The sequence below is a fragment of the Cornus florida genome, unplaced genomic scaffold (genome assembly GCF_030987335.1).
Source record: "Cornus florida cultivar Cherokee Brave unplaced genomic scaffold, ASM3098733v1 CherokeeBrave_3.0.0_Hap2_Chr09, whole genome shotgun sequence".
Lineage (NCBI taxonomy): Eukaryota > Viridiplantae > Streptophyta > Magnoliopsida > Cornales > Cornaceae > Cornus > Cornus florida.
Genome location: NW_026775579.1, coordinates 52,773,303 through 52,787,050, shown reverse-complemented (window position 1 = coordinate 52,787,050; position 13,748 = coordinate 52,773,303). Strand labels below are relative to the sequence as shown.

Below are 13,748 nucleotides of genomic sequence, written 5' to 3'. Positions count from 1 at the left end.
TAATCTGTAGTTAATTTGTTTATTTTTATGAAATATAGTCCATAAACACGACGATTCAACTCAATAAAAACGTAAAAAAATAAGTCATATTTCATTATTTGATGTAGTAGGATCACATTTAATGCGGATCGTATTACTCTTTCTTACAGGTAGAGTTATTTGTTTTATTATAATAAAATTCAGTTGTAACTCTTGAAATTTATGAATTAAAACACATTACACGGCGGAGATTGTGCTTCATCAACGGTAGAAAATGTGAGAGAACAAAAAGAACAAAAGCCCTAGTTTTTGGAAGAGTAATTGACGATAATATGTTTTCAATTATTCGAATTTACGATTTAACATTTATGTCTTTTATTTAGAATGAAGTCAATTAAAATAAAATAAAATAAAAAAAACCACACACACACACATACATATATATATAGATAAATATTTTAACTCTGAATAAGAGTGACCATGGCAAGATGATAACGAACAGCGTTAACTGCATACAGACCCCGAACCTTTTTTTCCGTAAAATTCTTGAATTAGTGGTCGGCTGGAAAATAATGATTGAGCAGTCTGTTGAAAATGAATTCATTCCCTATTGTCAAAAATCCAGTAAAAGAATTGACTTTGAATTAGAGGCAGAAAACCCAAGTCAAGTGGAGAGAGAAAACTGAGACAGACTGGAACTTGCTTTCATTTATTAATAGTTTGAAGTTTTTGATGCAAAAGGAGTTTATGTGTTGCAGTATACACATTTTGACTATTCACTTCATATATATCAGCATAACATTACCCACCCTTGAACTAAAAGTGATGTCCATGCTATAGAAATTGCAATGCAGGACTGAAGAATCCATCATGATGTTTTGCATACTCCCATCTGATTCCATGAAAATTCAATCAAGAAATGAGGTGAGTGTGCTTTCAATTCTGTGTTATATATCTATGAATCCATCAATCACCACCACAATTTGTAGCTAGCAAGAAGATACAATTTGTTTGAAGATTTCCAAGTAAACACACACACATCTAATATGTATACATGCAATCTTCTTGATTCAATCTTGATATGAATGGCTTTCCCTTGATCTTTCTCATAGGCTTTTTGCTTGATTTCTATGCATATTCATGGGGGCAAAGATACTGATAAGAATTGTGCAGTTCTTGTTTAATTTTGTTTATAAATAAGCAGTTGTATTTGATTCAAGTAACTCTTTCCAGGTATTGCTGAGTGTCTGCTGTTATTCAGTATCCATATGTTTGTCACTTGTCCTCTTGTCCTGTGCTTCTACAGCTCGCGTTCAAAATATTGGCCAAATTTATCCAGAGTTTGCAGGGTCTCAGAATAATTGGATTGATGATGATGGTAAGTTTTTGGTGTCCAACAACGCAAATTTCTCTTTTGGATTCACTGTTTTGGAGAAAGATACCACTTTGTTTTCACTTGTTATAATTCACGAACCTAGTTCAAGAATTGTCTGGACTGCCAACAGAGGCTCCAGCATTACAGGTTTTGATAATTTTGTGTTTGACAAAACTGGGAATGTCTACTTGGAGAAACAAGGAAATATAGTGTGGACCACAAATACTGCAGGTAAAGGAGTTACTGCTTTGGAGTTGCAGGACTCGGGTAATTTGGTTTTGATTGGTAACGATTCTAAACCTCTTTGGCAGAGCTTTAGTTATCCCACTGACACCCTTTTATCGAATCAAATTTTCTTTGATGGAATGAGACTTGTAAGTGAGCCCAATTCCAACAATCTGAGCTTTTACCTGGAAATGAAGTTGGGGGAAGTGATTCTCTATGGAGGATTCAGAACTCCTCAGCCTTATTGGTCTCTGGCAAAGGAGATGCGGAAAATCATTAACGAATATGGGGTAATCACCTCAGCTTCGATTTCCAATTCTTGGAAATTCTTTGATCGCAACCAGACTCTAGTCCAACAATTTGTGTTCTCAAACATTAATAGTCCTAATCTTACCTGGGCTGCAGTTTTAGGATCTGATGGTTTTATCTCATTCTACAATCTACAAAATGGGGGCTTCATTGGTGCAGAACCAATAAAGATACCAAACGGTGATCAGTGCAGCATGCCTGAACCTTGTGGTCCTTATACTATTTGTGAAAATAGCAATTTTTGTCGATGCTTTCCAGGGCTTGGAAGGGGAACCTTTCCAAGTTGCAACCCTTGGATCTCCTTTCCTTGTAATGGCTCAAAAAGTTCGGAAATGTTATTAGAAATGGGGGATGAAGTTGACTATTTTGCTCTTGAGTTTACCACACCATTTCCCAACGTCAGTCTTTCTGCTTGTAAGGATGCCTGCCTTGGTAACTGTTCATGCCTGATGTTGTTCTTCGAAAACAAGTCCGGGAATTGCTTTCTGTTTGATGATGTAGGAAGCTTTAGATGGCAGGCTCAACGAGGCTCCTCCAGGTTTCTTTCCTATATTAAAATCCCTAGTAACAAAGAACACAGGCTAAACCCAAGAGCACAAGAGAGCAGCAATAAGAAACACATGCTGCTCAATTTAATTATTGCATCTGCAGTTTTGTTACCTATTGTTGGTTTATTATTTTTGGGAGTCTGGTACCATCAGAAAAGGAAAAGCATATTTGGATCTTTTAAAGATGTCATGGGAGAGGAGGATTTCTCTTCCCACATTGCTTTAGGAGAAATGGATAGTTTATCTCATATGCCCATCCGATTTGAATACAAAGATCTTCAAGCCGCCACTAACAACTTCTCTGTGATACTAGGGCATGGTGGGTTTGGCTCCGTTTATAAAGGGATGCTTAAAGATGGGACTCAAATTGCTGTGAAGAGGCTGGAGGGTGTTGGTCAGGGTAAGAAAGAATTTCAAGCCGAAATCACCACCATAGGCAGCATTCACCATGTCCACTTGGTGAAGCTCAGAGGCTTCTGTAAAGAGGGGACTCACTGCCTTCTTGCTTATGAGTACATGACAAATGGGTCTTTGGATAGATGGATCTTCAATGACGGCCGTGAAGGTTTAACATTGGACTGGGAAACAAGATTCAAAATAGCTATGGGAATGGCAAAAGGATTGGCGTATCTCCATGAGGGCTGCAGTGTAAAGATTGTTCACTGTGACATAAAACCGGAAAATGTGCTTCTTGATGACAACTACCAAGCCAAAATTTCTGATTTTGGTTTGGTAAAGCTGATGACAAGGGAACAAAGTTGTGTGGTCACAATGGCAAGAGGTACAAGGGGTTACTTGGCACCAGAGTGGGTAACAGACATTCCCATATCAGAGAAGAGTGATGTATATAGCTTTGGCATGGTTTTGCTTGAAATCATTGGGGGAAGGAGGAACTTCAAGCCAGAGGTGAGTTCAGAGAAAGCCCACTTCCCCACTTACGCCCTCAGGATGCTAGAAGAAGGGAGGCTGAAAGAGATACTTGATTCAAAGCTTAATACTCAAGAAAGAGACGGGACGGTAATCACTGCAACTAAAGTTGCTTTCTGGTGCATACAGCGGGACATGTCTCTAAGACCATCCATGGCTAAAGTAGTTCAAATGCTTGAAGGATCCCGTGCCGTAGCTCAGCCCCCAAGCTCTTCCCAGGCGGTTTCCCAGTTCTTTGCAAACTTTGTTAAACCTATCAGAGAGGAGCCATGCTGCCACATTGATTCAGACCTTTCCGGTGTGCAGTTATCAGGTCCAAGATGATAAGAGATGTATGCTTTTGAGAAACACCTGATAAAACTAACAACCTATTATGTTGTTGTTTCTTCTTCTTCTTCTTCTTCTTCTTATTTTATTTTATTTTTTTTCATGGTAAAGGGTAAATTTATTATGTTGTTAAGATACCTATATTATCATTTTGTTTGTAGTTTCTATTTATTAAGTGTCCCAAACATTTGATCAAGTTCTGGGCATTATAACAACATACTTAACAAATGCTTAACCTGATAGATACTTTCTAGGTTGATGTATGACATAAATTATCTATTATTCTTGGTTTATTTTCCATCAACGTGTAGGAGATAAAATTAATATTCCTAATCTTCTTATGCTTACTTCCATCCTTCCATGGACTGCAACCAAACAGAACATTTGGTATCTTTTGTCAGATTTTAGTTTTTAAACAGTTTTACGGAAATTCATCTCTCTCTATAGCACCAAATTGATAAAATTTCACATTGAAGAAGGTAACAGATTTAGGAATATAACAGAGAAACAAACTTCAGTTTTCTAAAATTTTAAAGAACTATTACAAATAAGGCCTCTCTGACTGAATAGGATATCCTTAATTTGTTTGTAGGCATTACCTTGATTGGCTCTTTGATTTCTATCTGTAGAATACTAGCCTACTCTCTGATCAACTAGCCTATAAAAAGAGCTCATATACGCTTCAAATGATCCAGAAACAGCCAAGAACTGAGCCAGCAACCAACCCCATTCCCGAGAACAAGGCCATCACAACGGCTGACATTTCGGCTTCTGAAGATGGCACTAATTTAGGAGTGAGGATCAGGATCATGATGACATTTGTTAGATATCCATTGGTTAGTCCAAGCAAAATTGTCAGAAATGCCATTGGTACCTCAGTTTTCAGTCAACTGGGGCCATGAAGGCAGGCTGCAAAGAAGAGATAGAACAAAAGCCTGGCAATGGAAGCCCATGCAGCATTTTCAACACTCTTCAGGACATGTCTTGCAGTTAGAGACTTACCTACAAAATCTGAGACATTGTACATTGTGATAAGCATAATAGGATACCAATCTCTGAGAATATTGGATTTAAGGTTTTTTGCTAAAAATCCTGGAAAGATGGACAGAGTCATGGCGTAAATTATGAATATTCCAAAAGCCGGCCACCCTATTTTTCTTGTCACATTCCATAAATTTGGCCTTGAAATTAGCGAGTCATCTTGAAGAAGTTTGTAGTGCTGTTTCATGGCAGGCAACTTGTACAAAAGATTGCAACAAATGATACACCCCAGCAATATGACTATGCTGACTATAAAGTAGAAGTGAGCACTTGTTCTAAGGCCCTGTGGCGTTTGTGGAAGCAATGCCTTTGTTGTTATCCTTAAGATTGAAACCAGAACACCTGTTAGCAAGCAATGGATTCAATCAGGAGAAGTGAGTGAGCTGATAATTTGCTTGAAAATATATTCCTTCTTCTTTTCACTTGAATTACTACTCTCTTACTAGTTAAGGGCCCCTGCTGGTAAAGGAAGAATACCACTTATAATGATCACTTGAAGATGATTTTGGCGAAGGTACTCAAAATTCTTTTCTTTCACAGCTACTTTATAACTATTAAGTTGAGAGTAGATTTCATCAATTCAGGGTCACTTTTAATGTAGCCCATTGTTGGAGAATCGTGTGGATGTGTTGTTCTATCTGTATCTGCTGATCTTTATTTTGCTATGCTTATAAGATCTTTAGTTGTAGAAATTTTTTGAGTTTTACAGGTGAACAAAATCATTTGAACGAGATTACTTGATCTCTAAAAATGATTTTAAAATGACCTGGCTTAAGGTATAACCATGCTACCAGTCACATTATGCCATGCCGGCCACTTGGGGATAGTTTAGTTGCTTTCATGAACATATTTGTCATGGCAACATAAAAATCTGGGAAAAAGGGATTTTCAGAAGAGGAATGCTATAGTTTCAACAATCTTCCTTAAAATAGTGGAGGTGATAATAATCATAATTTGGTGCTTGAAAAATTATTTTATAGGATTACTTTTTTTTGTCAACCCCTATGGAGGACCTTTGTAGCTTTCCTCATATAGAAACAGTTTAGCCTGTCTTTTTTACGAATCATTGAGACAGTAAGTTAAATGCAAATTACATATAAACTACATTGGCCATCAAATTAATCAAAATTTCTCTTTGTTGACTCAGAGAACTAGAGAAGAGCAAGAAAGTTTCAGAGTTTTTCACAATTAAATGGTACCTGAAGAAGCAGTTCCAGCAAAAACAGCCTGCATATACTGTTTTGGCAGCTTGCCTGCAGATCCTATCAAGCTTCCTCCAATCAATCCGTCGGCTAAACCACACACCACAACTGATGCAACCGTCACGCCATAGGCTCCATGGATAATCAAAGTAGATTTTCAGAACACCAACTGATTCAACACTTCAGCATCACCCCCACACCTTCTTCAAAATCAATTACTATGGTTATAAATTTCTTCCGCAAGCATCTGGAACATTCTAGTTTTCAAAATCTCGTATGAGAGAAGTGTAACGACCCTAAACTGACACCATTAATAAAAAAAAAGTTCGGCATGACCTCCGCTAAAAAGGGTCCTACAACAACCTGTCCCAATACACAATGCAAATATTATATTCCAGCATCCATTTCCTCCGTTCATTATGCCTTAACTTAGTTCATCCCATGGTGGAACAACCACGTACCATTACATCTAAATATCATAATTATAGTCCCAAAATAAAAGGTTAAGATCAAATGTCCATACTTTACAACATTTAGACAACTTATACTAAAGTTACAGCCCAAAATTATAATTACAATAACAAGAGTCCACAAACCTCTATACCGAATATAACTGAACAATTTCTTAATTGTATTCAATAATAGTTTACATCTCTTTACACATGTATTTATATACATCAGTAGTTGATTTACCAGTAAGGTTAGAAAAGATATAATCCCATTGAATAAGGGATTGATACAAATAAGGAAGTAAATTAGACTTTAAAGGAATTGCAGATGTGGAGGAGACTAGTTCTGTAGACATAGTGAAGCAGAGATGCATGTAGAAGTGTTAGACGAAGAAAAAAAAAAAAAAAAAAAGACAGCGAAAAATGTGATAAGGATCAGAAAACTCGTTGGAGTATTTCAACGCTCTGATACCATGAACAATTTCTTAATTGTATTCAATAATGGTTTACATCTCTTTACACATGTATTTATATACATCAGTAGTTGATTTACCAGTAAGGCTAGAAAAGATATAATCCCACTGAATAAGGGATTAATACAAATAAGGAAGTAAATTAGACTTTAAAGGAATCTAAATATCTGGTGATAAAGAAAGGATCCCTAATCAGTAGTGATTTGGGATTCTTGCCTAATAATAATAAACTAAGGTTTTACAAAAAATATGGGACTTTATACAAAAATAGCAAAAAGGTCTTTTAATCCAAATTAGGCCGGTGGTGGAACATCATCCGCCACTTCTTTCCCGTTTTTAGAAAAAAATGTTACATATAAGGGGTGAGCAAAATTGTTCAGTAGGTAGTGCCTAAGACACACCTCTTGTGACCCCGTGAATCCAAATAATGAATAGGAATAGAGAATAGGGATCATTCTAAACCCGGGAAAACACGTCATAAATTTCTCAAGTTTAAGACTAACAAATTTTCATGCCATGAATGCAATGCTATGCATGTCACTCCCCATTTTCAAATTCACTTCAAAAACTTCACTTTTCAAACCGTTAACGTAACCCGTCCCTCGGTACCCCCTTGGCGACATGAGAGAAGGATTGACCACTGTCCCTGACCCTTGGTAACCCCGCGGCGTCATTGGGTCAACCACGCTAGGGCGATCTTCCTAGTTCCCTCTAGGCTACATTAACGCCACAGACCCTCGGTACCCCCTTGGCGTCCAGGTTTTTACAAAAATCCTTTTCTCAAAAAGGTTTCCCAAATCCCCTTTTTATTCATTTTCGAAACATTTCCCGTCCTTCATGCCCAATGACATGCATGTATGTCTCATGCCTTCATTAGTATGGAAACATGATAATTTCAAGTAAAATAATTAATCATTCTTTGCCAAAATTTTCAAAGAAAACATATATAGTTACATACATCATTTCTTGCACAATTCACAACACGATAAACATAGAAAATCAACATTTAAGTATGCTTTCAGCACAAATCAGCATGTATATATATAAAATTCATGAACTTTATATATTACAACACAATCATTCTAGGATAATTATCATCAATTAGACAAATTAACAACAATTACACGAAATTAACTCACAAAGGAACAAGAAAATGTGGGTTAGAGACCTCTACCTCAATCTAAGCCAAAAGCCCTAATTTTTACCTCAAACCCTCAAAATGGATCTCAATTTTCGGACTTTCTAGAGTGGCCAAAAGATGAAATTGCTAGTATGGATTTGAAGATCTCGTCGTGGGCTTCAATTTGCCGCAAATGACACTTAAAAACACTAAGAAATGAGAGAGGAATCAAAAGTTGAAGTTGCAAAAGAAAAAGAAAAAAGAAATGTCAATGAGGGAGAGAAAAAAAATTGTGAGAGAGAGCAGATCGTGAGAGATAATGGCTTTATGCAATTATAAGTTTTGTAATAATATGTGGGTCCCACCATTAAAAAAAAAAATCTTTTTCTTTAATTAACAATATGTATATATATATATATATATATATATATATATATATCTAATTGAAACCTTACATTCTCTTCAACTTTAAAAGATTTCGTCCCCGAAATCAAGCCATACCTGAGGGAGAAAATAACTTTGGCTACGTGGAGCGAACCTCCTGTTGAAGCTCCTAAGTAGCCTTCTCGACTCCGTGGTGTCTCCAAAGAACTTTCACCAATGATATCGTCTTCTTCCTCAACACCTTCTACTGTGTGTCAAGGCTCTGAACTGGTCCCTCTTCGTAGGAAACATCATCATTAATGTCCACATCAACCCAACTCAAAATGTGAGATGGATTCGGCTCGTACTTCCGTAGCATCGACACATGAAAGACATTGTGGACTCTGTCCATCTGTGGTGGCAAAGCAAGTCTGTAGGCAACCTCTTCTACCCGGTCCAAGATCTCAAAAGGTCCAATGAATCGTGGCGATAACTTGCCACTCTTCCCGAACCTCAACAACCCCTTTCTTGGAGAAACCCGAAGAAAAACGTGGTTTCCCACCTCAAAGGATAACGGCCGTCTCCGCTTATCCGCATAACTCTTCTGTCGGCTCTGAGCTGTAAGAAACCTGTATCTGATCAGCTTAATCTTCTCAGTAGTCTCAAGTACTATGTCGGGTCCTAAGGCGGCGGTCTCGCCCACCTCAGTCCAACAAATAGGAGACCTACAAGGTCTACCATACAACGCCTCAAATGGAGCCATCTGGATACTCACCTGATAATTGTTGTTGTAGGCAAACTCAATAAGCAGTAGATGATCTTCCCAACTACGACCCAAGTCAAGCACACATGCCCGAAACATATCCTCCAAGATCTGGATAGTATGCTCCGACTGGCCGTCTATCTGTGGATGGAATGCCGTACTAAGATGCAACGCGGAACCAAGCACTGCTTGAAGTCCTTCCCAGAACTTCTAAGTGAACTTGGCATTCCTATCCGAGACAATGGTTATTGGAACTCTATGCAACCTTACAATCTCCTTCACATAAAGTACACCAAGCTTCTCTGCATCATCTGTTGTCTTAATAGGCAAATAGTGAGCCATTTTGGTCAATCTGTCAACGATGACCCATAGGGCTTCATTACCCCTTCGTGACCTTGGAAGACCTGTCACAAAATCCATAGCAATATGTTCCCATTTCCACTACGCTACAGGTATTGGTTGCAACAAACCAGCCGGTCTCTGATGCTCAGCCTTCACTTGTTGACAGGTAAGACACTTAACCACAAACTGTACAATATCTTTTTTTATCCCATTCCACCAATACTGGCGTCTCAAATTGTGATACATTTTAGTACCACCTGGATGAACTGCAAAGCCGGAAGTGTGAAACTCCCGTAGGACGTCCTCACGACAAACTGTGGAAACAACTAATAAACCCTTAAACCTAGACCTCCATCTGCATGCAAAGTCCAATCCTTCACTATCTCACCACCCGAGATCAAAGTGTGAATGGCATCCAAATTCGGATCCTGTCTCTGCGACTCAATCACTTGTCTGACAAGAGTAGGCTGAGCCACAAAACTAAACAAGAATGCTAGCTTACTGTCAACATCGTCGTCAAAACAATACAATCCCATTTCTGCCAGATCTTCAAGCATCTTCCATTTTCGAATGGCTAAACTAGCCAAAGTTCCACGAGATTTTCGGCTTAAGGCATCTGCTACCACATTTGCCTTGCTCGGATGATACTGCAAGTCAAAATTGTAATCTTCCAAGAATTCAACCCATCTTCTCTGTCTGTTGTTCAAGTCCTTTAGGGAGAAAAGGTACTTGAGACTCTTGTGATCCGAGACCACTTCGAATCGCTCACCATACAAGTAGTGTCTCCAACACTTCAGAGCAAATACGATTGCCACTAACTCTAAATCATGAGTAGGGTAGTTAAGCTCGTGAGTCTTCAACTATCGAGACCCATAAGCCACTACTCTACCATCTTGTATCAACACACATCCCAAACCATCACGTGAAGCGTCACAATAAATCATATAACCCAAGCCATGCTCAGGTATCACCAACACTGGAGCTGTAGTCAATCTTGTCTTTAACTCATGAAAAGATGTCTCACAGGCTTCATTCCAGACAAACTTGATCCTTTTTTGGGTCAAACGGGTCATAGGCGCTGCCAAACGGGAGAAATCTTTCATAAATCTCCGATAGTAACCCGCTAGGCCAAGGAAACTCCGAATCTCAAAAACATTCTTGGGTTGCTCCCAAGTCAAAACTGCTTCTATCTTCGATGGATCCACTGACACTCCACCTTCCGAGACAACATGCCCCAAAAACTTCTACTCTTGTAGCCAAAACTCACATTTCTCATATTTGGCATACAATCGGTGCTCTCGCAAAATTTGTAAAACAATACTCAAATAGACCTCGTGCTCCTCCCGAGTCCGTGAGTACACAATAATGTCGTCCACAAAACTACCACAAACTGGTCCAAGTAATCGTGAAAGACGTAGTTCATCAAGTCCATGAATACTATTGGCGCATTCGTCATACCGAAAGGCATAACAAGGAACTCATAGTGTCCATACCGTGTACAGAACGCTATCCCTAACTCGCAACTGATAGTATCCTGACCTCAAGTCAATCTTTGAGAAACAACTGGCTCCCCTCAACTGATCAAATAAATCATCTATCCTTGGCAAAGGATACTTGTTCTTGATGGTGGCATAATTCAACTTTCGGTAATCAATGCACAACCTCAAATAATCATTTCTCTTCTTCGCAAATAAGACCGGTGCCCCCCATAGTGATACTCGGTCTGATGAAACCTTTCATCCTCAAATCATCAAGCTGCCTCTTCAATTCTTCCAATTCAACTGGTGCCATACGAAACGGTGCCAGAGAAATTGGCGCGGTACCGGGCATCAAAGCAATAGTAAACTCCACTTCTCTTTCTTCTTCGCAAATAAGACCGGTGCGCCCCATGGTAACACACTCGGTCGGATGAAACCTTTCATCCTCAAATCATCAAGCTGCCTTTTCAATTCTTCCAATTCAACTGGTGCCATACGATACGGTGCCATAGAAATTGGTGCGGTACCGGGCATCAAATCAATAGTAAACTCCACTTCTCGGTGTGGAGGCAACTCTGTCAAATCCTCCTGAAACACATCCAGAAAATCACGAACAACCACAGGATAGTCTTCTTCCACTACATCATCTTCTTCAGCTAGAAGACTAGCCAAGAAGTAATTACCACGACTCCGTCCACGAACTCCATAAAATGATGAAATGTGAAAATCTCTCCGATCCCCCATGAAAAAGAAACAGTCTCCCTCAGGAATGCAAACTATGACTCTACCTCTGAAACAGTTGATCGTAGCACGAAAGGAAACTAACAAATCCATCTCGAGAATGACATCAAAGCTAGTCATCTCCAGGAGGATAAGGTCAAAAACAAAAGTTCGCCTAGCTATCACAATGGAATAATCCCGTACAACTCGGCTTAAAGATACTGAAACCCCAACTAGCGTATCTACACATAACGCCCGATCCATGAAACTGACCTGTAATCCCGATGCAAGTACAAATGATGATGATATGAAGGAATGAGATGTACCAGAGTCAAACAAAATACGGGCCCAAGAACCAAACATTGGAAATATACCTCGGAGAACTGATGGACAAGAAGATGCATCGGCCTGTGCAAGTGCAAAAACACATCCCTGTGGTGCCTGTGCCTGAGAACTGCCAACCTGAACATCTGATTGCTGCACTGACATAGTAGGAGTATCCCTCCTAACTGGCCGTGAACCTTGAGAGGATATGGCAGGATGTGATGGTGGTGGTCTGAAACCTGACTGAACTGTAGCCGACTATGACGGCCTCTGCTGTGACCCTCTACCATTACTGGTGCCTGCTCCTCGAGTAGGACAATCCCTAATCAGATGGCCCTGCTAGCCACACCCATAACAAGCTCTCGATGGCACAGAAACTATGGTCGAGTTCATAGGACATCTGGACTTGTAATATCCAGGCTACTGACACTGATAACAAACAACTGCACTCTTATCTGACCCAGCTGGCATAGGAGTGGTAGGAGCATAAGAGTGGTAGGAGCAGATCGTGCAGACTGATGCCCCTAAAACTGAGATGAACCACCCCTGTTCCTCTTCCTTGAAGGTCCCTTTGAAAATGACCCTGTATTCCTCTCTTGCTTCCACTGTTCCCTTCTTACATCTTTATCTTTAGCCTCCGCCTCTAGCATCAATGCTCTTTCCACTGCCTTAGAATAAACCTTGATGCCCTGTGCTGTTAACAACGGCCTCATCTTGTAGTCCAGTCCAGAGATAAACTTCCGAACCTTATTAACTTTATTACTCACCATCTCTGGAGCAAAGCGAGAGAGTGAGGTGAACTTGTTCTTGTACTCCGTCACCGACATATTTCCTTGGATAAGGCCAATAAACTGATCCTTTAACTCCCACCTCTTGGGAGTAGGAAAATATTTCTCATAGAACAGCTCCTTGAACCTATCCCAACTCATCTCTTCAATCTTATACTGATTTGTGATCGATTTCCACCAAAACTTGGCATCCTTTGAAAACTTGTAAGTGGCTAGGATGATTTTCAAGTGATCACCCGTCACATCCATAGAAGTTAATTGAGTTTCAACTTGATCCATATAGTCATCCGCTTCCATTGGATCCGCACCACCCTTGAACATCACTAGCATTAACTGAGAAAACCCTTTAATAATCTTGAGACGTTTCTGTGCTGGCGTCTCATCTACCTGAACTACCGGTTGTGGTACCAGCTACGTTATCGGCTGCGGATGTGTAGCAATTGTAGCCCTTAAGGCTCTTTGTAATAAACGGTTCAATGCAAGTTCCGCCGAACTTTCACCCTCTTCAACGAGTGTTTCCACATTATCCCTCTTTGTAGGAACAACTCTTGGGGCAATCAAATCTCTAAGAAGTGTGTCCTCATTAACTGGCTCCGCCGGATTGGAGCTAAAGCTCTCTCCAACATCACCCCTTGTTGGCCTAGGGCCAACTTCCCTGGGTTCCTCACGCCTTGACATCGTTCTATAAAACAAAGAAAACAGTTCAATAACGATAACACTATGGTCCAACCGTGAACAACTCAACATAAAAGGATGCTCTACTAACACTTAGCATGCAATACTATGTAATTAACACATTAATATAAGCATATAAGCACATAAACACGTAAGCAAGTAAATAGTTAAGCATGTTTTTTCACATAGCAAAACACTTTTGCAAATAATGAAATAACAATACAAATGACTTCCCCAACAACCTTAGGTAGGCCTCTATCCGTCGTCCTAATGGTTTTCGAACCAAGGCTCTGATACCAAATTTGTAAGGACCCTAAACT

At 39.5% G+C, this 13,748-nt stretch overlaps 1 protein-coding gene and 1 pseudogene across 1 annotated transcript; one reads left to right on the top strand and one right to left on the bottom strand.

Annotated features, from left to right (window-relative positions):
* Positions 1 to 283: 283 nt before the first annotated feature.
* Positions 284 to 3,921, top strand: LOC132273933 (G-type lectin S-receptor-like serine/threonine-protein kinase SD2-5). Its single transcript, XM_059775042.1, has 2 exons — positions 284 to 903; positions 1,213 to 3,921. Exons 1-2 carry the CDS (start codon positions 850 to 852, stop codon positions 3,685 to 3,687), a joined length of 2,529 nt encoding a protein of 842 aa, XP_059631025.1. The 5' UTR covers positions 284 to 849; the 3' UTR covers positions 3,688 to 3,921.
* A 451-nt stretch (positions 3,922 to 4,372) lies between these two features.
* Positions 4,373 to 12,130, bottom strand: LOC132272615 (equilibrative nucleotide transporter 8-like; annotated as a pseudogene).
* Positions 12,131 to 13,748: the final 1,618 nt, after the last annotated feature.